Here is a 25,018-nt window from a genome sequence, read left to right as displayed (position 1 = left end):
AGATCTTTTTTCAGATCCCTTCTGTACAGAAGTTTGTCTATGGAAAGGCTCCTGTTAACCCATATAATTATGACACATGTTATTATGTGTCTTATAATTAACTTGTACCTCCCTTTAAATATGCGTTGTCTCCTCTCATATAATTTAAGTATGAGCCCTTTAGGGGAGGGAGAGTTCTTTTGTTTTCTGTTTACAAACTGTCAAGAGCTGTGGTGAACAGAGCATCCTCTGAACTGCTAAGGAACTGTACAGTGCAATTTCCACAGGGAAATTATGTGAAATTACTTGTAATTCCCCTCAAAGGCTACTGCATACTTCCATGTGTTGTATGAAACAAATCAACGGGCAGAGTCTGAGGAAGATTCCCTTCCACACCCAGCCTAAACTAACCCAACTCCACAACAGAGGAGGGGGCACTAAGTAGGCACTGCCTGCTCCTACTTGTGAACACTTCCAGAACTCGCCCATTCTGTTGGTTCTCCAGGTTAAATGGGGTGAGGCTTGCAGTTCTTGGATCTGGCTGGTAGCTTGCAGAAGACTGGCCACTTTGTTCTACCCCAATGACACTGCGGTTCTTGGCTAGAGCTTCTGGGTTCTACAGTTGCTAACAATACTTGGAAATAGTTTCTAAAATGCTACTGCAGGGGGGAAAAAAATCTAGTGATTAACATTTCCCCCAAAAAAGTCATCACCAACACAGCTGCCCACCCACCCTCAAGCCAAAAAACCTCAGTTAAAGTACTAATACCATTTTGAACATGTTACTGGAGGGCAGTGGGGTGGTTTACATTCTTCAACTTACTTAAGAATGAATGGCTCTAAACATATAAAAATAATACTTAATTCATATGATAGGAACTTATCATAACTACTTTCATTTCATCAGACTATTCTGTCATTTTGCAAAAGAGTCAAAAACCGTTTGCTTTACTTTTTTTTGCATGCTTTTAAAATAGAACTCGTGTAAAAGGGACATTGCAATCATTCCACTTCAGGAAATGTCTGAAACTACTTTTTTAAAAAATATGTATTTATTCACATACTGTACCACCCCATCTGCCAAAGGAAAAAATACTACCATAACCATCTGAATAATACTAGTTTGTTAAGTCTAAGTCTGAATAACTCTTACTGAAAGCACCAACATTAAAAGAGGCAACATATTATTGTCCTGAACCATGGGAACAAAATCCTGAGGTCCTATTGAATTCCCAGGAATAACATCTGCCACTAGGAGACTGAAGAACAACTTTTCTCAGCATTGTGACTGCCATGCTACTATTGAATTTTAGAGCTCAATTAAGCTGATTAAATTTGGGAGGATTCAGAAGCATTGATTTTTTAAACAATTCTGGGTATGAAAATCAGGCTTTTATTTCCAGTACAGCTCCACAGTTTAATTTGTCTAATTCATAATACAAGCAAAGACAGACTTATTTGGAGACTGGAGCAAGGAAGAAAAAAAGCTTCCCAAACAAGCCTAAGCTGGTGAAAGACCAGCAGAGCTGGGAGAAGTCACAGTGCTTGAAGCACTGCAACAAAAATTACCTGGAAACCTAAAAGGTGGCATTGTCTGAGTCTCAAAGTACCAAAGGAAGCAGGGAATATCATGAGACAATTCTCGCTTGCTCTTGTGTAGATTGGAAAACATAAAGTGGATCATTTATAAAACTGCACCAGAATGGTGCTCTGAAACCATGATATGCAAACCATAATATAGATTTCTACCAACAGTAACTGTGGCTCAGTATGACGAGGAATTTAAATGTTATGTGTGTGTGTGTTTCTAAATAAACATGAAAGTACTTTTCTAAAAAAAGTAAAACATAAAAAGAAAAACCAAAACCACCCAGCTCACTCTGGGAAGCTAGACTCAAACTTTGCAATGCTGAATGCTTTAACTTCTAAACCCATAGCAATGTATGTAAACAGTCTGACTGCTCTGCATTTCCACAGTAACATTAAAGAAATCTGAAGCCTTGATTTATGAACCTTGAGTGGCTTTTAACAAATAAAGATTTCCTTTTTTGGTCTTTTAGTACTTACAAGAGAAGGCACTGTGAATATCTGTATCGAGAGGTCAGCAATTGAGAACTCTCTGTCGTGGTCATCTTTCATAAAATCACTCTGCAATCGCTCATAGTTCTATTAAGAAGGAGGCAAAAAAAGGCAAGGAGTGCCAACTATCAGTTTTTAAAAGAAAGACAGGCACTACTCACCAGAGTAGGTACAGTGAAGAGTTGGACAGACAGAGCAGCCACCGATACTGCCCGTTCGTGATCATCCTCCATATAATCTCTCTGCAACTGCCGGTAATTCTAAACAACAAGGGGAGATTCACCTCTAATCCACACTGACCTGATTTTTTAATTTAAATGTCTGCTCTGGGAAACTCTAATGCCATGATAAAGGGAAGAGTAGCTCTTAAGGATTATTATATGGATATTCTGTACAAAGAATATGACAACTTAATCTGCTCACATGTGAGATCTACTCACTCTCATTTTCACAATAAAGGCTAGCATTTTATTTTCTGCTCAAAAAAATTATTTGTCTGCAGGAGAGCGAGCAGAATTTTGCAGTGCTGATTTAAAGCATTTCAAATACTAGTTACTGCAGAAATACTAATCAGCATAACTAAATGTAAGCACTGTTTCTGAGCAGTACTGTAACAGCTTACACCTCAACACTGGGAAGCAATTAGCTCTTAAGAAGTGATAGCCTGCACAGTTGATGGCGAAGACAAAAACATCTAAACCGCTTTAGTATTGGGAAGTCTGAAAGTTCACTTCCTTCCCAGGAGATGAGATGCCATTATAACTAATATTTTGAACACCTAAAATAAAGTTGTCAGCATTTCAACTTCTCACTTCCAAAAAAGGGGAAAAAATCGGGTAACAGTTCATTTGAAATACTGTAAGCTAACTAAACTCTCTTCACTGGACAGTTTAGGCATTTAATGGCTCTTTTTAAGAAAGATACTTACTCTTGCAAAGCGGATAGCGAAAAGTTTCTTGTACTTCAAATCCATGAGCAGACTGCTCATGAATAACTGGTGATACACACTTCTAGCTCCTGTCAAGAAAAATGAATTAAATATTGCATGTTACTATATTCTATCAACATATTATGGAAACATTTAGAAAAGTAAGCATCTACAGAATGAGGCAAGTGCTCATTTCAGAGTAGAAGCTGCTTTGATTAAGTCTGTCAGGTGGTAGCAAAGGATGAAGAATACATAAACCAAAATTCTTCAAGAGGCATTATTTATTACTCCTGTATAAGATAACACTTTTGAATGGGAACATAAATCTTCAAATATAAGCGAAGTCAGCAAAGCAAGAACAGAACTTTGTTCCTCCTCAGGATAAACAGGGGATTTGGATGGCCCAGGGAAAAGAAGAGCACACTATTATGAGAAGTGTGCAATAAATTTTGCTAGTTATGAACATCTCCATAAAATAATCAGCTTATCTGTCTCTGAACTTCTAGTCTGTCTGAACAGAATCTCAGAAAATATTATCAATACAAATGCGATTTGTCTGTATGTAGCATGGACACAAAAGCACATATGCACCATTTCCTTCTGTAGGTCACTTCTAAGTCAAAAGCTATTACATTATTTCCTTAATGCAGAGGAATTATGGAATACAAGAAAAAGTAGAGAAATACTAATGTTGAAGTAGAAATGCAAGAGTTACTCCTTCTTCCATGAAAGACATTATCCTAACAAAATCTGTGTTTAAAATATTGTAATGCTCCACAGAAGTAGTATCTTTCAACTCACAAAATTTGCAGTGTAAGGAATTCATTCTCAAGACAAAGGGATTACAGAAACAAAACCTAAAATAATAATTTTCTCCATATTACATACACTATTCACTTTACTTTTTACTTATTTTATTCCTACTCCAAGAAATTCCCGAGACAGACATATTCCACCATGCTCTACCTTCTCTGTGCTTCCCTTTCTTACACCTGGCCTTACGTGCCCTTTCAGGATACCAAAACAGACACAGAATCCATGAGGAAAAAGAAATTCACTACCTCCCCCTCCTCAAAATTACAACTTTTCTAGCCAATCCCATTTTATCAGTCAGGCTTTTAAATTTTCAAGGGCTCTAATATAGAACACAGTAGTTTTCACTGAATGTTCTCAGAACACTTAAAAATATCTCATGAACACAAACACAAGTCAAAGCAGAAAACCACTGCCCTATTTCTTAAAAAGAGGTATTTTGGTAGATATGATACAGATGCTGAGATCCTATAAAGCAGACAAACCCCAAAATGCTCTATTTTTCACTCAGTTTCCCTTAACTATCACTGTCATCTGCATATTAAAGTCAGCCTTCATTTCAGACCACTTTGAAAAATTAGATCTAAAACCGACCTCATCTCCAAATGGTCTATGTTCTTTTCTTAAATATACTTGGGAGTGTATCATGAAGGGACAGATGGATTATAACAAATCAGGCAAATTTATCTATAATACACCCCAGTAAAATTGATCAAACATTAGCAGATATAGCAAAGGGAAAACTCATGCACAACAATCTTTAGCATTTTCCAGAAGTTTGAGAAAACTCACCTTTCCACAGTTTAGAATCATACAGCATCAACTTATCCACAAGAGAGGAATTTTCACCATCTGGCCCTTCTTGTAAACCAACCTGACACAATATTCGACGAAGGCCATCTTAATGAAGAGAAATGATACAAGTTAGTTATAGCTTAAACACAAACATACGTTATTTTGACATACTGAAATTTTCACAAAACACAGAAGTTATGACACATCCGTCTTTTCCCTGACAAGTGAATAACACCACTCATATTTTGCTGATAGACACACAAACATTTCATACCTTGCAAGTTTCACACTAGCCTTTTATGGAACATAAGGAACATTGTGAAAATTGCCAAACACAATGATCTGTTTCAAAGTTATCAAATAAAAATGTGTTTCCTTGAAAGTGCTGTTGACTTACTATTATATAAAAAAGAGTTATATAGGAGGCTAATTTTCTAGGTTTTATTTTCCTGTTTAGTGCCCTATCAAAAGGAAAATATAATTCATAAATGAAATTACTCATATATGAGTTTTTTGTTTACACTTAGAAGCTGCTATAATTTCAAACCTTCTCTACATATTTTTTCTAACAGAAAGCAGTAATAATTGTTATTATATAAACATGTAAGTTATTACATGCTTGCAGACGAGCCTGCATCTGCAACAGAGAACAACCCAGACATGCTCATATTAAGAACGTTCAACCTGGCTTTGCACTGCAGATAATGCATATTCCACAAGAACTATTTGGCTTACAGAGCCCTTATTTCCATATGCTGCTTGGCCTTCTCAGTTTCTTAGGTAGAGTGGGCAGTGCTGTGTATACCATACCGTGGTACAGTTCTATAGTCTGAGAAACCCCAGAGCAGTTTGGGGTTATTCCCTTTTGCCTTACCGAGTTCAATTCCAACCAGTGTTATAGAAGATAACAAATTAAGGGAAACCACTGCACTGTTCAACAATTACAAAACAGACACTTATTGCTCAAGAACTGACATTTGCTAGGAAGGATGTAGAAGTCAAACTTCTGATGAAGTTCCATAGAAAAGTTTCTTTCCCTTTTTTTCATGACAAGAATCCTTTCACAGCAATCATCCAACCTAATTCTGTGGCACAGCAGGGGACCCCTTACTTGCTATCGCCCTGTGTTCAGGGACATGGAAGTGTAACCACTTAAACAGTGCGACTCTATCATCCCATGTTACAGAAGATTGAGTAGAATTTAGTTGTTTGGGTGAGTTTGTTAAAAAGCTAAAAAAAATCCAGGCTCAGGAGTACATTACAAGCCTGCACCCCGAGATGTGTAAGGCAGTTCAAGTACTTGAGGGCACAGGTCACACACAGAATGTATGTGTGCTGTTTACCATCAAACATGCTTTTTCCTCTTCTGAATCATAAAGAACACAGCATTTAATGAGGTGAACTCTTCAAACTTCAGAAACACTACACGCACAAGTCAAACTAAATTCAATACTTTTTTCTGTAATTTGAGACATCATTAACATATGCAAGTTACTTTTTTTGCAACTGTCATTTAGTGCTGAAAATTAGTGACTGTGCCACCCGGCACAAATGACATGGCACAAAACTGGGCTTAAAAAAAATTAGAAAGACAGTGCCTGCCTACATGTTTCACCAAAAGGAAAATTTATCTTAGAAATAAAATATCTTCGTAACTCCTTTCTTTTAATACCTATTGTTTGCCAGCAACATTGGCAAATAGTTGAACAAACTGCAACCATAACTTTTGTTCAAATGTTTGATTTATGTATATTTAAAAATTAACTTACACAAACATAAACTACTTATCTTACAAAAACAAGAACATAGTAGAAGCCCTGTGCCTAAAATCTTGACTAGCCTTCCAGTTACCAGTCTAATAAAAGATATAGTCTCTGAAGAAATCTTGCACCTATGCAGAACATATATGCAATATTACAGCTGCATCTGCTTTGCTAATACTTCTTGCTAACATTTTCAGATGCATAGAACATAAAATGCATGGGGGACTGTATCTACATTTCCACATATCGGCAGTTTGACACTTTTCCTTTTATTTCCCCTCATACCCCGTACCTTCACAACCTCAAGATTTACCAGGACAAAAGAAGAACCAAGTGAAAACAAGCACAGAGCAGTTCCATAAGAACTGATACAGTGCATCTTGATTCCTTTAAGAAAACTCTTTCAAAAATCTGATTAATACTTTGTTGGCTTCTGTACTTACCAAAACCCTCCACACATCCTTGCATTTTCTCTGTTGTTCTACTTAGCAAAAAATCCGAAGCAATCACTTTCATCATCATTCATCAAATTACTTCTGAATAATTTTGTTTTATCTAATCAGACAGGTTATTTTCAGCTTACTGCATTCATTTAAAAATGCGGGGACCGAAAAATAGCTTTTTGGCATATTGCATCTGACAGCGAGTCTCAGCTTCTGTTCAACAGAAACTAAACAGAAAAGACTACCTAACACTGGTAGCACTTTCACATGGAAGTTAGAATTCAGAACAGCACTCCAGCAAGAGAAAATAGAATGAAGTCTGACAAGTTATTAATAGCTTTGCCTTATACATTACATATCTGCACTAAGTGGACAAAATTGCTTCAGAAAATCAGCCAGTCTCATAAATATTCTCTAACTTACTCAAAAAAGTTCAAGTTTGCCCACCTGAATATCCAATAACACTTCCAAGCCAAGTTAGGAGCTTCAGACCAAAGCTCTGATGGGCAACAATAGATGAATGCATAACTTGTACTTTCAATGGCTTTGTCTGACGACTGGTATTTCTCTTAAAAAGAAAAGGAAAAAGGAGGCAATGCATATTTATGTGAGGACTGGTATATATTTCTATACAGAAACACAGCATTCCTATGATTAATTTCAATCATTTATAATATTAATACATACTGTGATTATAAAAAAAAAAACAAAAAAAGCCTGAACTTTGTTTACCCTATGAATATTTGAAGGACCTTATTATGCAATATCAACATATGTAGGTCAATCCATTTTCCACCCTTGGCCTCTTATCAACATACACACTGATCTGCTGCATGTTACTGATAAGCAATCCCATGCACAACCTGAGACTGCCATACGTGTTTGTTCTTCACAGCATGACATGCAAGTCACACAGCAGCCCACCAAGGAAACTGACTGTTTTCAAAAATACAAATTAAACACACTGGGTTAGAAAAAGAAAGGAACTATTGACCCTCATCTCTGCGTTAGAAACTGTAATAGTTAGAGGTTACACATAAGAGCTATTTGTGCTTTGACTGCACGGGCACTAAGTCTAAAATATTGCACAACTTTATCTTTAAAAATATGCTAATTCTTTCAAAATACCTTAAATCATTTAAGATCAGTAAATCCAGTTGCAGTATTTGTTTTTCAGTGGTAGCAGTATTATATATAAACAATTTCTTACATGTGATTAAGTAGTGCACTGCAGCAGTTTAAGAAAAATTAAACAGAAAACATTATTCCCATGTTCTTACATGGAGGAACCTTGCAACATAGAGATATTAGTACTATATATACATGTAAAATGCAGAAAAGTAAAATGAAATTGTATTTGTAGTTTCACAATTCATCTGGGATTCAATCCGTAACAATTTCCATAATTGTGGCTTTGAAAGACACGACTTCATTCTATAGGAAAAAAACTAAAGTAGTTTAACTTCACTGATCTGAACTGGCATGTAATTCTAAAAGATTACATTTAAAGTTCCTGATCACATTCTGTTTTCTGAAGAAAAAAGTTGTCCACCAACTTCTTTTTAGAAAATTATTTTGGGTGCAAGGTAGGAAAAAAAAAGCCCAAACATAAATCTGTATTTTGATACCCCTACTGTGCATATTGTAAGTAGTATCTCCAACATTCTGTATTATTAAAATATAAAGATTCATTACGATAACAGCATCAGAAAACTGTGTAGCAAAGCCTCCTTTTGCTTATGATGAGGCAAATCAGTGGATAATATCACTTACACCATTACTTACCACTATTACTGATTTTGCTTGGTCGCAGTACTGGAAGTCTCCATATCGAACAGATCTACGTCCCTGGGAATTCATAAAGACATAACATTACCACCAGCCTCAAAATAAGAAGTTCTAATGCTGTGTTTTACATTTATATGAAACACACAGTAAAAGTTTCAGATGCACATTAACCACTCCTTCTTTCATGCTATTTTCACTGTTAAAGTACTATATATGTTACATACTTGGATTTCCAAAATGCATCCTGTACTTTTTAAAAGAAAATAAAATTATATGCAGTCATCTGTCATACTAAATTTTATGTGTATTGTATTGTTTTTAAGATGTAACCATCATACTTTTTAATTTTAAAATACTGAAAACTTATCTTTAGTATGAAAGCCTCAATCAGTTTTGGTAGAATTTGAAGATATTTCAGACATTTCAGTGCCCTTTAAAAAGCAGATATTAAAACCAATGGTCTTTTAAACATACAACTAAAGCACTTTCCTTATTTCAAAAGGAAACTTTTCATTCTTTCTGTACTGTCAATACACACATCAAAATAGATAGCTAATTGAATTTATAGTGTATTATACACAGAACACCTTACTGATATTTTAGATCTGGCCTGATGACAAATCACTGCTTCAGGCATAATATTCTCATTTCTTTCACATACACGTACATGTATATATGCATTCCTGTACGTATTTAAAAGTAGGACAGGATCAACAGCAGGGAAAAAACTAAGTGCATCCTATGATGCACAGTATGAGGTCAGCACATATTTAGGGAATCTTCTGGTTACTGGTATCACAAAAAAAATTAAGTACTGATAATACAAAACCAAAATCTAGTTCAGTGGTCAGTAACATAAAGTGGTTATATTTCCTTCTCCACTGACCTTCTTGAAGCACTTTAAGCACCCAAAATGACATTCATATTGCCATTTTGTAAGAGATTTCCTCCTCACACCACTCCCCCCAAAAAAGCACAAGGCAACAAACCAAGAGAAAAGGACACTCATTTTCATGGCAACTGCATATACGCTCACTGCACAAATAACAAGATGCAGTTGTCCTACAAAGCATCCCTTTCTTAAAAAAATACACAGGAGCCACAATACAAAAACAACTTCTGAAACCAACGTACTAGTTAAAATTATATTCAGCATATAGTTAATCTAAACTCATTGTTCTTTCTTTATACTGTATGAAATGCTTCACCTCTTCCTGCCATTACAATCTGAAGATTATGAAAAATTAAATTAAATTAATAAAACAAAACCCCACAAACCACAAATAGTTCCATGAGCACCAGAACAAAAGCATTCAATTATGGATTTTAACCCTCACAGTTAACTGCTGTTACTCTGAGAAGCATTTCCTACACTTGGAGCATATATAGGGGCTCTTTCAATGTCAGCTCCCCAGTGTACAGTAAGGGATGGGCCAAAGCTGCTGCCTGTCCTTGACAGAGGAGTAAGAAACACCCTGCTATCTACACTTACAAGACTTACAGGAAAACATTTACACTGAAACATATATTCAGTGTCAGGTCTGGTTTGGATTGGTCAATGAGTCAAGACATTTTAGGGTGGCGTGACACATAGGGCTCAATCACATTAACCACATGTTTTGGGAAAACAAACTGTAGTCATATAAAATAAACATTAGGGTAAGGTAATTAAAAGTTCTAGCAATTAATTTACTTACATCTCTATCTACTGTTGTTGCAAAACCAATGGCTTCCTTCTGTGTGCAGTTGACAGCCTTCTGAAGAGTATAAATAACTTGTTCGTAGGTATGGACTTCATCATTAAACAGCATACAGTAGTAAGTGTCACTCTTCTCACTTCAAAGCAAGGATTGAATTTATATCATTCAAAGCAATGTAATCTAAAAAATCTTCTAGTTTAACAAAGTTTTCCACCAAACAGACAACCCAAGCCTGGGCTTCCTTTGCTATACTGGAACATATCTCAACAAATTATTTGAAAAGGGTAACTCCTGTCCTCTATAGGAATGTGCATCTTTCCTGAAGAATTAAGTCCAAAATTAGCAAAATCTCAAGAAAATATTTCAGTCTGAGTTTTATTTTTGAACATTTGTTGATTATGAATTGACAGTTTCCTACTAAAGAGAATGCATTTCCTTCCAGTGCAGCTGTGCTCATTACATTGCCCCATAGCTTCTTAGAGATTTCAGCAGTCTTGGCATTATTTTGCCACACCTGTTTTTCTGACATTGCATAAAGGTCTATTAGACAACAAAAACTTGGCAGTCTCTTAAAAAACCAAACTCCACAGTCCTCAAACGACAACTTATTAAGCTCACAGATTCAGTTCAATCTGTCGATTCACAGCATTTATTTACACAGGATTCTTGCTCATAAAACACAAAGTAAAAGCAGATACCAAGATGTCACAAGTTAATCCATAATAGCTATGATGCTACAATACACTTAAGCATTCTGTAACACTTCAAAATTTGTAATAAGTGGATCACCAAAAGTACTAAATACTTTTGCCACCAGAATTTTAATAACTTTTCAATACTAAGAAAATTAACATACGGGAAAGAAATTGTTCCATCATTGCTATGAAGAGAAATATGCTTTACAATCACAAAAGTAAAAACTATGAGAAATACAAATGTATTACAACTATTGTAGCCCATTGTCTGCAAAATACTTCTGACAATTTTAGGAAAGGCAGAAAAGATACTTAAAATCAGATTCTGCACTTTCAACTGTAAATATCTGCAATTCTTTAAAAGGCAGAAGACAAATATGATACTTACGTCATTTCTAGTCCAGGCAACTCATTTTCCTTTTCCCATGTTAATATATCTACTGCATATTTAAATGTGATGGCAAAAATATTATAAGCTCTAGCTACCATATCTTCGGGTAAATGCACAAGAGGATCCTGGAAAATAAATATAAATAGCAAATGAGAAATTAAATAACATTGAAAACAAACTCTCAGATTTGCACCTCTGTTTTATCAAAGATGATGTAAGCATTTTTAATGATGTCTTTCTTTAGATGACTCTTCATGTGAAAAGAACAGAGTCAATAATCATCCTGTTTTCTTTTTCCAGTTCTACACTGATAATCGCCAAAGCTCTAATCTGACAACAATACCTGAGTGCTAACTTGTCTTTGATTTACGGAGACATTTTCACACACTGACATTTACACACATTTCTCTGTTTTCACTCTCCCTGTTCTCACTCCAGCATACCTTCTAAGATAGTTCTTCTGAAAAAGTTTTAACCTAAGCTGTATAAAATCTGTTTCTTCTGCTATGCCTTCAAAAACATGATTTCAAATCACTGTATCTTTTGTTCCACTTAACAACATTAGAAAACTGCAGAATACAAATGACCATTCATCTACTGTCCTGTTATTTAAAGGCACCAGTCTTATCCATCCCAGCTTATACAACATGCAGCACACTGGTATCATGATTTATGATGCACATCTCTTATATGCTGTGGTATATAAATAATTAAATGCTGAAATGTAACGAGGTGTTTCATAATGATCAGTCCACATCTCAGTCTTGCTCACAGAGAGCTGCTCCCCTTTTGTCTGTGGACCATGCATTCAGTAGTGCCCATTCTGTGCTCTCCATTTAACAACTGCAGTAGTCACTACAAACTCATCCTCCTCTCTGTGCCAGAGCAGAATGGCTGCTGCAGGTGGAGGAACAGAAATGAGGAAGGGGAGGAAGAGGAGTGCTGCCTCAGTCTGCCAAGTTGAATGGACTGCTTTTTGGAGCAGCAAATGAGAACCACTGCCAACTCTGAATGAAGTAGTGCTGGTACCACGGCCATTTCCCTCCAATCCATTTCAAGGATTGTGAATAAAAAACACTAAAACCTCTTCTCTGAAGGAAGTTGTCTTCTACTATTTCAAATTTCTGAGAACAACTAGTTCCTCTTTTACAAAGCTTGAAAGGGAATATTGCGTGCCCTGCAGGCCACCTGGACATATGCTATACATTGGGTCATAGACTCAATTCATCATTTGGTATTTTGAAGTTTATGTAACTGTTAGCCAACTAAAATATTTAACAGTGGCTCGATTTCTGTTTTAAGATTACCTAATACCAAATTCTCTGTTTCACTACAGCTTATGTTTATAAAAAAGGCCACAATAATCTTTTCAGAACTTATGTCTGCATTACCTACAGGAGGCTCTTAACAGTCAGCAATTCATCTATACTAGTAAAGGTTATCCCCCATCCCCCAAGACTCTTTGGGAATATCTGGAAGCTTTACAGGACAGATAACAATTACCATTCCTCTTTTTTTTTTTCCCCCCTTCATTTAAAACTTTATATAGAGTATGGAGAACTATCAGCCACCAAAAGCAAAGGCAAACCATAATCAGCAGTACTCCCTCCATTCCCAGCACTTTCAACAAAGACATGTATCTGGGCAAGGCAGAAAATAGGCTCCAATAATGCTCAACAAATGATCCTTAATTTACCTCAAGCACAACTGCATAACATAAGAGATCTCAATCCACGTTGCTCATAGGGAAGAAATACAAAGGCTGAGCGGTACCTTAATTATTCTGTCACACTCACTGTGTGAGTATCTCTGGACACAGAAGTTGCAGTGCACCCAAGATTTCAGAACAAGAGTTTCCTAAGGCTGCCAACTAATGTAAGCTATCATGTAGACCAAGTGGTGAGTCCAGCAGCAGTGCTGGAGTCTCAGGGTTGAGATAGTGAGAACAGACTTTAGAAGGACCACTATTACTGAAAATACAATTACAGTTGCTTCATTTAAACCATCAGATCGGCAAAATTACTGAAAATTTTGCCTTATATTTTCCCTTTAGAAAAATCTCACAGCAATTGTACTATGTAAGAACACATGTGAGTGGATAGACCAGAAGCCCAATTAGCCACACTCAGCCCTCAGATGTAATAAGTTACAAAGAGTATTAGTAGAAGACAGAATGCTTCCTAGTCTCCAGTAACTTAAGAAACTAATACTTCATACATTAAAGATGGTATCTGAGATTTTAAATGGCCATTGATAATTTTTCCCTCCATAACCATGACAAATTTCCTTTTTAACATATATAAACTTTTAACAACAATGGTTTTTTGCAACAGTTAGTCCAACAGCTTGAATTCATACTGTAAGAAGTGGCATGTCTTTTTGTATTTAATATGTCCAAGTTGTTATTCTACGATTCTGTGGTGAAGATATGTTCTCTCTTTACCTTCTCCATACCAAAAAAGCTTTTAGAGGCCTCTGTCTTACATCTCCATTATGAGTTTCCTGTAACAGCAAGTTACTTTGATTTTAAAAATCCGTGTACTTTAGTAAGAATCAGAACATATGCTGCACAGATAGCTTAATTTGGTTTCTTGGTGCACGATTACACATAGATATTTTCTGCATGTGGTAGAATCCCTTCATCTGTCAGAGTACAGAGAAAAACAAAGCAGCAGAACTAAAGCTGCACAGATGACCAAGAACATACAAAATGAAGCCCTTAAGTAGAAAACATAATTCTAATTTTCTTAAGTTAGACATTAATTTTTGTCTAACAGTGTGGCTCAAAGAGCAGAGTTCCTACCACCTCTTATGTATAGTAAACAAGACTAAAAATAACATCATATGAAGGACTTATATATATACACATACATATACACAGTTCATGTTTTGAAACATGATGCCTCTTGTAATTACCTCTTCTTCTGCAGTCTCTGAAGTGTTAAGTTCATGCTTTTGACAGTAAGGACCTTCCTTCCAAGCTTCTGTATCACCACAGTCACAGAAACCTCCTCCACCTGATGTTGTCATCTAAAATTATTTAAAAACAAAGCAGTTCACGTGAATGTGTATATACATATATGCACATTAAGAAAGGACTAGTCACAGCTAAACTACAAAAGCATGATCACAACACCTGATAGCTTTAGACAGTACCCTGTTAAAATAGCAGTGAAACCATGTCTACTTCTATGACAGCTGAAAGCTTGCCTACTTCATCAGTGTGCCTATGTCAAAAGAAAAAAACCTAAACAACAAAACACTTTCAAGCACCTCCATTCTGCCCTGCCTGAAGGCTGTGGATTTTTCCTGGTTTTCAGATGTTTTGAATCTATTACTTGCAATGGCACCTGTACTACTCCCAATTCTCACATTTTTAATTTGAACAAAGCTAAATCATTTCACACAGTGCTATTACACAGTGAGTAAAAGGTGGGGTTTATGTTAAAGGAATTGAGAGACAAAACTTAAATTGTTCATATAAGTTTTAGTAAGCAGGGAAAAAAGGTATTTGAAAATTGTAATGATATATTTACACTGTTTTATAATAAATAATAAATAAAACCACAATCATTATCATTATAATATATAAAATATACATGTTTATATATTATGGATATGGCAATATACATAAGATATAAATATATAAAATAGTGTGTATTTATTATTGTAAATAAATTTATTTTATTTTAAAGCTAAGACTATCTCAAGTTAATAACTGTAATAGTACTCTTTTTGCATCACAACTATTAACTGATTTACAGAAGAATTCTTCTTCCATCTATTTTTGACATACCGGTATATTCTATACATACAGGTACCTCCTACAGTATCAACAATGTTAAATCAATATTTAAAAGAACATTTGCTTACACTTTTTGATGTTACCTAGACTTGTTAATTCACTAGGCTTGCACACTAAAAACCTACATGCAAGTGATATGATATCAGCAAATCTGGCTAGGTTTCTTGAGACAAATTGTTGTACTTGGGTTTTTTTCTGAATCCTAGTGCTCAGTGTAAGCAGGCAGTGATCAAATTTACATTAACAGCAGTGCAGTATTGCCAAAAACAGACTTACAGAAAAGCTGCACTGGTAATTTTCATTTAACTTCTTAGTTTAAAAACATATCAAGGACTTCTTGGCTTTGTTTGTATGGGGTTTTTTTAACTAATCTGTGCTACTAATAGTAGCATATCACTATATATAATACTATACATAATAGTAGCACCTGCAGATTTAGTTTTCTATTTTAACTTTATGTTTAAAAACAAATAGAGGTCCTAGTATTGTACATAATTTGATAACAATTCAGATGTTTAAAGAAAAAGTTCTAAACAGAAGTGGCTTCTTAATAAAGGTTTTTCAATAGCTTTAAAAAACAGAGAAACATAAAAGCCAAAGCAAGTTGAAAACTAAATCTAATGCTGTAAAATTCACTAAAGGGCATGCGTTAAAAAAACATAAATTTGTAAACTTAACAGTTGTGCATAAATTTTAATTGCTGTGTATTTTAAAATGTTAACTTCCAGAACTTACACTCAGATCAAAACACTACAATTCTTGTAAGATTACTGCAGACACAATTCCAAACTTTGTATTCATGCAAACTTGAAACAAGGAGTTTCATACACATACAAAATTACTAATATAATGTCATATATTCCAGCAGTATTACTAACCCTGTATCTGTGCTCTCTATGAATACTTCCAAGAAAGCACTCCATGCATAACACACAAGTTGGGTCAACTGCACAGTCTCTGAAAACAGCAACAACAGAAAGAACAAAAAAAGCGGTAAACATTTGGGTTTGCCTTTGATTATACATTTTACAACAGGTAATTTTCAAATATCACCAATATGAACCTTCTGACTAACATATATATTATTCTGAAAGAGCGAAGCGATGGCTTTCAAAGAGAGGGAAACAAATAAACTAGAAAAAAAAATCTGTTCTTACAACAGAAGTGGCTTTAAAATATCGCGTGGGTAGTATGTCTAGTTGGGTAATATAGACATTGCCTTCAAGAGGTGAGATAAGTATATAAGTAAACAGATGAATTACATAACACAGGACAGGCAAACAGGATAAACCCAAGCATGTTCTCTCAAGTACACAGTACAAGCATTAATGATCTCCAGCAATGAGAGAAGATGTTTTTTCACTGAACACTGGAAAGAAAAACAGCACACAACAGATTAGATCAAACCTCTGCTTCCAAGTTTAGCCTTACAAGCTCACTGAAGAGGTGTGAGAATGCAATTTCCTCAACCAGGAGATCAGAGACCATAATAAGGTCCTGTCTACAAGCATTGCACTATTAGACAGAAGTAATATTTCTAGCAAAAGTGGGCAAACAAATGAAAGAGACAATTATGCATTACATTTAACTGTACTCTCGAAAAAAACACTGAAAATACATGAACTTATGTAGTGCAACTGACTTCAAGGCACCTCAAGATGAAGGGAGTCAGGTCTTGTAATGTAAAAATAACTACCAAGAGAACGTCTGCCTTATGATGATTATTATCAAAACAAGAATTCAGAGAAACAACTTATTTTGTTTAAAAGAAAACACCAGAGATTACATGAAATGTTATCAAAAATTCTTTTCATTCCATTTAATCAAATAAATGATGGAAAGATAATCAGGCAACCATGACTTACTATGCATAAAGCACCATCTTTGCATTTGTTTTTATCCAGAGGAGCTACTGAAGGTGAAAATGTCAAAGCAAAATTATACAATACTCTTTCAGCTTTAGTATAGTTTATGTTTATGGTATTATTTTTTATTTTAAAAACTTTTATATATATACATATATATATAAAATTTTAAAAATTAAAAAAAAAATTAGAAACCCACTTAATGCAACAATGTGCCTACAGGATTTGGGAGATCAGTTCTGCAATACTGGGTGTTGATTCTTCAGAACAGTAAACTTGTGGCAGTGTACTTACCAACTCGGTACTATTTGCCAAGTAATTTCTCAAACAAGTAAGTGTGCTTACACCTAAAGCAGAGGTAGACCTGTAAGCTGCACAACTGGACAGAAAATCCACTGCTTTTAATGTATTTTGTGGACTTGGAAAACAATTCTTTGCTGTATTCCACTAAAGCTTAAATTAAACTCTCATTACTCTTCATTACCAGTTATAAGTTAAAGAAAATTAACACACAATAGGAAACAAATGTTTCCTGATTGAAAGAAGATGACAGATTCCATCCTGATAGCCACAACAGCAAAAAATAAGTCTGTACTCACTGCTGACTGTGACTTGAGCAGAAGACTGGACAAGCTGGCCTATCCAGACACCCTTTTTGACATGAATGACATTATGATCTGCTGTATTTATATAATTTCTCTCCTTAAACAGAGACCCTGGGTACGAACAGCACATTCACTCATTCTCTCAATTCTACCAGTGGATTGAATTATTTTATGTCTTCATCATATCTGACAGCATTCTCAAGGAAATACTTTACATATTGAGTTGCTGGTCTTGAAAAAGCAAGTGTTTAGAAGAAAATTACAGAATTCCCAAAGTTTTCATTAGTCCATACGTACAGTATTTGATCATTAACATGCTACTTCTAGGTTGTAATGCAATTTGACTTGTATTAAAATACCAGTTCTGAAGTTTGGATTTTTAGGTCTTTGGGAGTAGATTTCATGAAAAGGTACTGAAGTAACTGTGGAAACTCTACTTATAGCCTCTGATAGTCTTCATCCTCTCTACCCAGATTTCTCTACTTTTTCACAGGGTGAAGGAAGAACTTCAGCACAGCTGAGAGGAGATGGAGTTTTCTTAGTGGTCAAAAGTATCTAAAGTACCCATCAGTTTAATCTCATCCATTTCAGGATGAAGAGTTCTCAAAACATTTTCAAACCCAAAAGGCCAGTTAGATATTATGTTTCTAGAAGATGAGAGCACTAGAAGATAGAATTCTTCCACAATCATTCTGCCCTTGTAAACGAAGGGGATGGAAACACAGACAAATAAATCCATGAAATAAAAGAGACACTCCCCCCCCCCATCACCCCATCAAGTGTTCCAAGCGTCCCAGTGAGTGGTGGAAACCATAGAAAATGGGAGAAATCTATAACAGAGAGGGTACAACAGTTCAGAAAAGAGAAGATGAAAACAAACCTACAGCTAGTAAACAATGGCTTAAAACTGAAGATGCTTTTAAATACTCGTAGTTGGTTAGTAACTTCCTGTTCTCTTTCAATAAAAGTATTTTTAGAGAGATCTAGAGCTAGAGGTAGGGAAGGAACTAGAAGCTGGTATGCCTGTTTTAGCATCCAACAGATTGGTTTAACAGGTCATGGAAAGAGTCTAAAATACATCATTGACATTAACAGCTGATATTAAACACCCAAAATACATGCACATACACCTGCCCACATACTTGTGATTAATGCCCTTAAATCACGCTGACAGGTCACCCCAACTACTTTCTTAACCTTCCATTTGTTTTGTACAGAAAACACTCTACATTACACTAATTAATATTTTTCCATTTACAAATCTGTAGTGTGTTAATTTTCCCCTGATCCCACTTGAATGAAACACTGCAAGGTTACTTTAAAAATACATTTGGGGTATTAACTTTTCATTAAGACAGTATATTCTTACTGAAAAACGTTCCAGGACTTCACAATGTTAAGTTGAACTACCTGCAAGAGTATGTAGGCTCTCCCACTTTAAAAACACGACCACAGAGATGGGAAGGTTTGTTTGCTTGCTCCAGCTTCGGAAAACCAAATGCAGGATCTTCTCCACAAAGATACCATTCCATTGGTCCCAGCAAAACGTGTTGTGCCAGCATGTCTTCTCTCTGAGGGGCAGGGTTAGGACCCCTGCAGTAAATTTTTGGTACATAATAGGCCAGATGCTGGTATACTTCTTTCTGAAGGTCGTTTGCTTGCAGCCATTTCTTTTAAATTAAAAGGAATGAGAACACAAATTCTTCATTAATAAAAATACCAAACATAGTTATATCCATCTGGATTATTTTATTTCTAAATCAAAAATCTAAAACGGCATTGCAAAACTAGAAAGCCATACTTCCTTCAAAATGTTAAATCTAGATGATCACAAAAGGCAGGCATCAGGAAAGGAATAATTTGTTTCCCTGCTTGCACATTGTATCCTTATCATATACAAAATTCTTTTCAAAAATACAGAATTTAAGAGAAAAAAAAAATCATAAAAATTTTCTTCCAGGATGCACAACCAGTAAAACGTCCCAACATTAGCAGTGACTTTTGGGATATGGCCTAGACTATGTTGGTTGCATTTCTCTGGAGTGCAGATAGATGCTGCCATTTGGGGATACAGAGAATCAGCAGAAGCCTCAGCTGGCAAGGAACAGACAGAGACAAAAAGTACACGAAGAATAACAAACATGGCATCAGGTAGGAGTCCATTTCTCACTTAATTTCAACAAATTACCTGTGAAAATGAGGGAGTTTTGGTTTCTCCTAGTTCCAAAATAACTTATCGAAATTCCTAGTTCAAGTGTGATGCTAGATCCATGAATTCTTGCACTGAGTTTGTGTGGCAAGGCTTTGTTAGCAAGGGAGCTACAGGGGTGGCTTCTCTGAGAAGCTGCCAGTGGCTTCCCTCATGTCCAACAGAGCCAACACCAGAAGGTTCCAAGATGGACCCACTGCTGGCCAAGGCTGAGCCCATCCGAGATGGTGGCAGTACTTCTGCAATGACATATTTAAGGCAGGGGGAGGTGGGAAAGAGCAATAGCAGCTAGGAGATGTGAGTAGGAATATGGGACAGCAACAGCTCTGCAGATCCCAAGGTCAGTACAGAAGGAGGCAGAGGAGATGCTCCAGGCACCAGAGATTGCCCTGCAGCCCATGGGGAAGGCCATGGTGAGGCAGCTGCGCCCCTCCAGAGCATGGAGGTCTGTGGTGGAGCTGATATCCACCTGCAGCCCCTGAGGGACCACACATCAAAGCAGCTGATGCCCAAAGGAAGCTGTGACCCTATGGGAAGCCAACATTGGAGCAGGCTCTTGGCAGGACCTGTGAACCCATGAGAGTGGAGCCCACGCTGCAGCAGGTTTGCTGGCAGGACTTGTGACCCCACAGGGTACTGGAAATGAAGGACTGCCCCCCATGGAAAAGGACTCATGTTGGAAAAGTTTGTGGAAGTCTGTCTCCTGTGGGAGGGACCTCACACTGGAGCAGGAAAAGAGTGTGAGTAGTCTTCCCCCTGAGGAGGAAGGAGTGACAGAAACAACTTGTGAACTGACCACAACCCTCATTCCCAGTCCCCCTGCACTGCTGGGTGGGAGAAGATAGGGAAAAGATAGTGGATGAAGTTGAGCCTGGGAAGAAGGGACGGGGGAAAGGTGTTATTAAGATTTGGTTTTATCTCTTATAACCTTACTCTGACTTGACTGGTGATGAGTCTATTTTGCCCATGACAGTAACTGGTGAGTGATCTCTGCTGTCCTTATCTTGACCCACAAGTCCAGCTGAGGAGGGGAGTGAGAGTGGCTTTAGTTGGCACCCAGGGTCCAGCCAGGGTCGATCCACCACAAGTCTCTTAGTCAATCAATTGTACAAAACCAATGTTGACAGTTTATAAAAGGCATCAAACTACTGCACTGCCCTAAGCCACTGAAAAACTCACAGCTCCTCCTAGTTTCTTTTTCCCTTGTACACACACAGAGAGTAAAAAAAATCCTCTAGGACAACATTTGTTTTATTTCTGCCTTGTGGATTACAAATTTAGAAAGGTTTAAAATGTAAATTAAGACACCAAGGTTTTTATAATAAACAAATGGGAGTAAGCACATACTGCAAGTGTCCACTGATTAAATCCTGTGTTACATAAACAGCCTTAGTGTGCCATTTCTCATTTTAAATATGACAAGCAGATGCCCCCTAGCAACTTTAGGAAAAGAATTCAGAATCAACCTAAAACTGTACACAAAAACCAAGAATTAATTATACCAAAATAAATGGGTTTAGTGATCCAGTGTTACAGCTTGATTTACTCTGAATTATTTATAACTTACTCTAAAGAACTTATGTTTGAGACAACACAGTGGTAGTAAGTTCTTCAGGATACAGGCACACAGAGTCAGCAGAGCATCTGTGCCATTGCAGAGTGGCTGAATTTTTGCCTTTGTTTTAATATAATATAGTATTTTCAATTACTAGGTACTCTAAAGTAGAACTCCATAGTTAAAAAACCCTAATTTGTCAGGGTGCTTTCCTCACTTCTCTTTCCCCAAGTTTGACTTCCTAAAATCATAATTGATCTGCTAAATCTTTCTATATTCATCCAGCTTTGAAGGTCAAAGCCCAGATTTTTTCCAAGGAAATACATGGGAAAAGGTTGCCAAAAAGCCACAGGCAACAATGTAGAAGTTTACAGATAATCTCACCATTTCCACCAGGATTCCAAGAACTCCACACAGAAAAAAAAAAAAAAAAAAAAAAAAAGTAAAGTTTTCATTACTAAGAATTTGACTTTTTTCCCCCAATTCATTAATCTTTTCCTCAACTTTCATCAGTTGTGCCAAATATCTACTACCACCAGGAACTGACCCAATCACATTAGCACTGACTTAGTTTTTTCCATGATTTCCATTTACTAAGTTCGTTTTTAGATTAGTTTTTTTGGCATATACTAGTTATTATATCTGCATTTTTTTCAGCAAAATATTTTTAACTTCAGCCTTTTAATTCAGCAGTACATTACTAATTTCCATCTAGAAAATACACAGTGCATATTAGCTGCACTACAAGCTCAGACACATACCTAGCCAGAGAAAATTCTTGTTCCTCGAGTAAATGGCTTTCCCATCCCAAAAATTCTGGGAGTAGTGTCTGAAAGTTAGGTGTGGCAACACTCAACGTCATCACACTCAAATCTCTTTGTGGACCAGTTCCACACACATAACTAAGCATACAGTTTTGAAAATCAGAATCTGGTTGAAATAATATTAGAAGGAAATCCAGGCTACTAGGACAAGGAAACAGATGACACTCCAAGAGCTACCAGGAAGGCAACTCACAGTGCTGTTGTGCATATAAAACCATTAAAAGAAATAAATACATATGCCCACCTATGTTGCACTGCCTTTCTAAATCGCTACCTGAGAAACACTGAACTCCGGAAAAACTACTCAAAACTTTGGAATTTGTTCTTTAACAAAAGCATTTTGCTCTTAGGCAAGTTTTCAATTATTATTTATTTGTCTGTCTTCTAGCCTGAAGTCACATGCAAGAAAAGATAATGTTCTACTCGAGAGAAGAGAGGTTTTTATTAAAAAGGGAAGTGTAGTCCTCCTCACTTCATCCCTCCTCAGACTTACTGTCCTGCAGCAATTTTTAACTGCCCCAGAAAAAAAACCAAAAAACAACAAACCAAAAAGCACTAATCAAACAACATTTTACGTAAGTAAATACCTAATGGTCCATCAGCTTTTCTATTAAATCCACGAGTATCATAGTATCTCTACGTAAGAGATACTAGCAGAACAAAACATATAATACAAATAAGCCACAAAAAACTCAGGTCACTGATTCAAAAGCTAAAAGGAACAATTTATGTTTTCCTTAGCTACACAAATAAATCCTTGCAATGTAGCATCATGTTCTGTTACAAATAATGCATTTTTTGATCGCTGTTCTTTGGAAGTTTATCATTAAGTTGCTGCACGGAGAAACTAAAGCCTTAAGTGCTGCAACTACTGCTTGGGGCTGGTATCGTTTTGTTAACAGTGGGCTATCAGGTAAGTAATGCAATCAGCAAAGGAGGCAGAAAAACAATGTTAAAACCACATCACAGATTTGAGTGAGAGATCTCAGAACTGGAGCTTGTGCTGGTGACGACAGAATAAAAATGAGAAAGAACTGACTATATTTAAGCTGGCACTTGTAACTAGAGTGAATTCCTAAATGTATTCCACTTGGTGCACATTTGGCTTTGGTTTAACTACAGTGTGACCCAAAAAAACATCTGCTATTCACACAGGCAAGGTAGTTTGGTGGACTACTTTATAAATGCTTGATGGAATTATTTGGTTTGGGAAGGAAGACTAATCCTGGAGCTAAACTAGCTAGGATATAGCTAACTGTGCACATTTGCTCATCTAATCACACCTTTGTCTGCGCTGTAGATATACCAGCATAATCTGAGGATAATCTGAATTATAACAGTCTTTTATTTCCATTTGGAAAGCAGCCAATGTAATTCCCATTGAAATACACACAGACAGCTCTTCAGGGTTTTAGCCTACAGATATGCACATGAGCAGTCTCTGTATTTTAATATCTATGTCCAGTTCCTCAAATGCACAAGTGTCTATATGAACAGACATTTATGCCAGAAACAAAAGTTTCTCTGAAAACTTTACCCTTGAGACTGCACTTCTCTTCCCTTTCAACTACTCCTCGTAAAACCAGGAAAAGTATATCAACAGAAGTAGATTGCTTCCAACTCAGCATATTCTATGATTCCATGAAATGCTACACTGATTTTACTAAAATTTTCTCTACAGACATCCCATTCTAATGGTCCTAAGATTAACTACTTCAAGATTTTGCCAGAACTGTGTCTTAAATAGCGGGAGGGAGGAAGGAAGAATCCTGTAATGACTTTTCAACGCTGTAAAGCCTATTTGGGGTCAGACATGCACCTGAATTAACAGCGAGGGAGGAGAATCTCCGGCCGAGAGAGGAGAAAGGGCACCAAAGGAGGCAGAGGAAAGGAACTCGAGGAAGACGTGAAGGAAGGGGTGAGACGCCCGGCTGCCCTGGCAGGGGATGGCCACGGCCAGGCAGCTTTCAGGGAGCCACCTGCGCCAGCCGGCACAACAGGAAAAGCTGGCTGCTCGCTGCCATGGATTTCGGCTGCTGCAATAGCGACGCTGGCGACAACAGCGGGCTGAGGGCACAGCGGGACGCCGCTGCCAGCCGAGGGTGCCCGCACAGCCAGCCCGGGCAGGGACACCCCCCCCCTCGGACAGCCCGCTCGCCCCCGGGAGCGGCCTCGCCCGGGCCCCGGGAACGGCCCCCCCAAGGCCGGTGCTTCCCGCGGCCTCCGAGCCCCCGCTCCCTCCCCGCGCCGGGCCCGCCGCCTCACCACGGCGATCTCCTCGGCGGAGCACTCCAGCAGGCTCTTGTCAATGGCCTGCACCTCCGCCTCCAGCTCCGCCGCCATCTTCTCCTAGCTGCTGCCCCTGCCCCGCTCCGCCGAGGCCGAGGCCGGGACAGCCGGAACGGGGCCCGGGCGGCCGCCCAGCCCGGGGAACACACACTTCCGCCCCGCCCCCCGCGTCACCGCCCGCCGCGCCGCGTTCTGGGGGCTGCAGTCCTGCCCCGCGTTCTGGGGGCCGCGGTCCTGCCCCGGCGCCGCTCCGCCGGGACGCGGCGCCCAGCCTGAGCGGGACCGCCTGCCCCGCTCGCCTCGCAGAATCACAGGAGTCAGGCTGAAAAGGTCCACTGTGGGTCATCTGGGCCAACCTCCCTGCTCAAGCAGGGGCATCCTAGAGCACATGGCACAGGATTGCATCCAGGCAGTTACTGAGTATCTCCGGTGAGGGAGACTCCAAAACCTCTCTGGGCAATCTGTTCCAGTGCTTGGCCACCCATACAGTAA

The 25,018-nt window shown here is 37.6% G+C and overlaps 1 protein-coding gene across 3 annotated transcripts in view; it reads right to left on the bottom strand.

The window, feature by feature from the left end:
* The window catches only part of UBR2 (ubiquitin protein ligase E3 component n-recognin 2), a 58,517-nt gene extending 33,843 nt beyond the window's left edge, over nt 1–24,674 (bottom strand). The window contains exons 1-11 of one of the 3 annotated variants that reach the window (XM_027641462.1): nt 24,503–24,674; nt 19,060–19,319; nt 16,058–16,136; nt 14,291–14,404; nt 11,372–11,499; nt 10,286–10,424; nt 8,586–8,648; nt 7,248–7,368; nt 4,592–4,699; nt 2,987–3,075; nt 2,047–2,145 (exon numbers count right to left, since the gene is read on the bottom strand). In XM_027641462.1, the coding sequence (XP_027497263.1) occupies nt 2,047–2,145; nt 2,987–3,075; nt 4,592–4,699; nt 7,248–7,368; nt 8,586–8,648; nt 10,286–10,424; nt 11,372–11,499; nt 14,291–14,404; nt 16,058–16,136; nt 19,060–19,319; nt 24,503–24,580 (1,278 nt within the window). In that variant the 5' untranslated portion in view covers nt 24,581–24,674. Of the gene's footprint in view, nt 1–2,046; nt 2,146–2,219; nt 2,319–2,986; nt 3,076–4,591; nt 4,700–7,247; nt 7,369–8,585; nt 8,649–10,285; nt 10,425–11,371; nt 11,500–14,290; nt 14,405–16,057; nt 16,137–19,059; nt 19,320–24,502 lie in introns of all 3 variants that reach the window. The other 2 variants (XM_027641461.1, XM_027641460.1) reach the window with 2 other exon arrangements.
* Nucleotides 24,675–25,018: the final 344 nt, after the last annotated feature.

This window comes from Corapipo altera, unplaced genomic scaffold (genome assembly GCF_003945725.1).
Source record: "Corapipo altera isolate COAL_440 unplaced genomic scaffold, ASM394572v1 48b, whole genome shotgun sequence".
Classification (NCBI taxonomy): Eukaryota; Metazoa; Chordata; class Aves; order Passeriformes; family Pipridae; genus Corapipo; species Corapipo altera.
The sequence above is the reverse complement of the archived record's forward strand: the minus strand, read 5'-3'. Positions and strand labels throughout refer to the sequence as shown.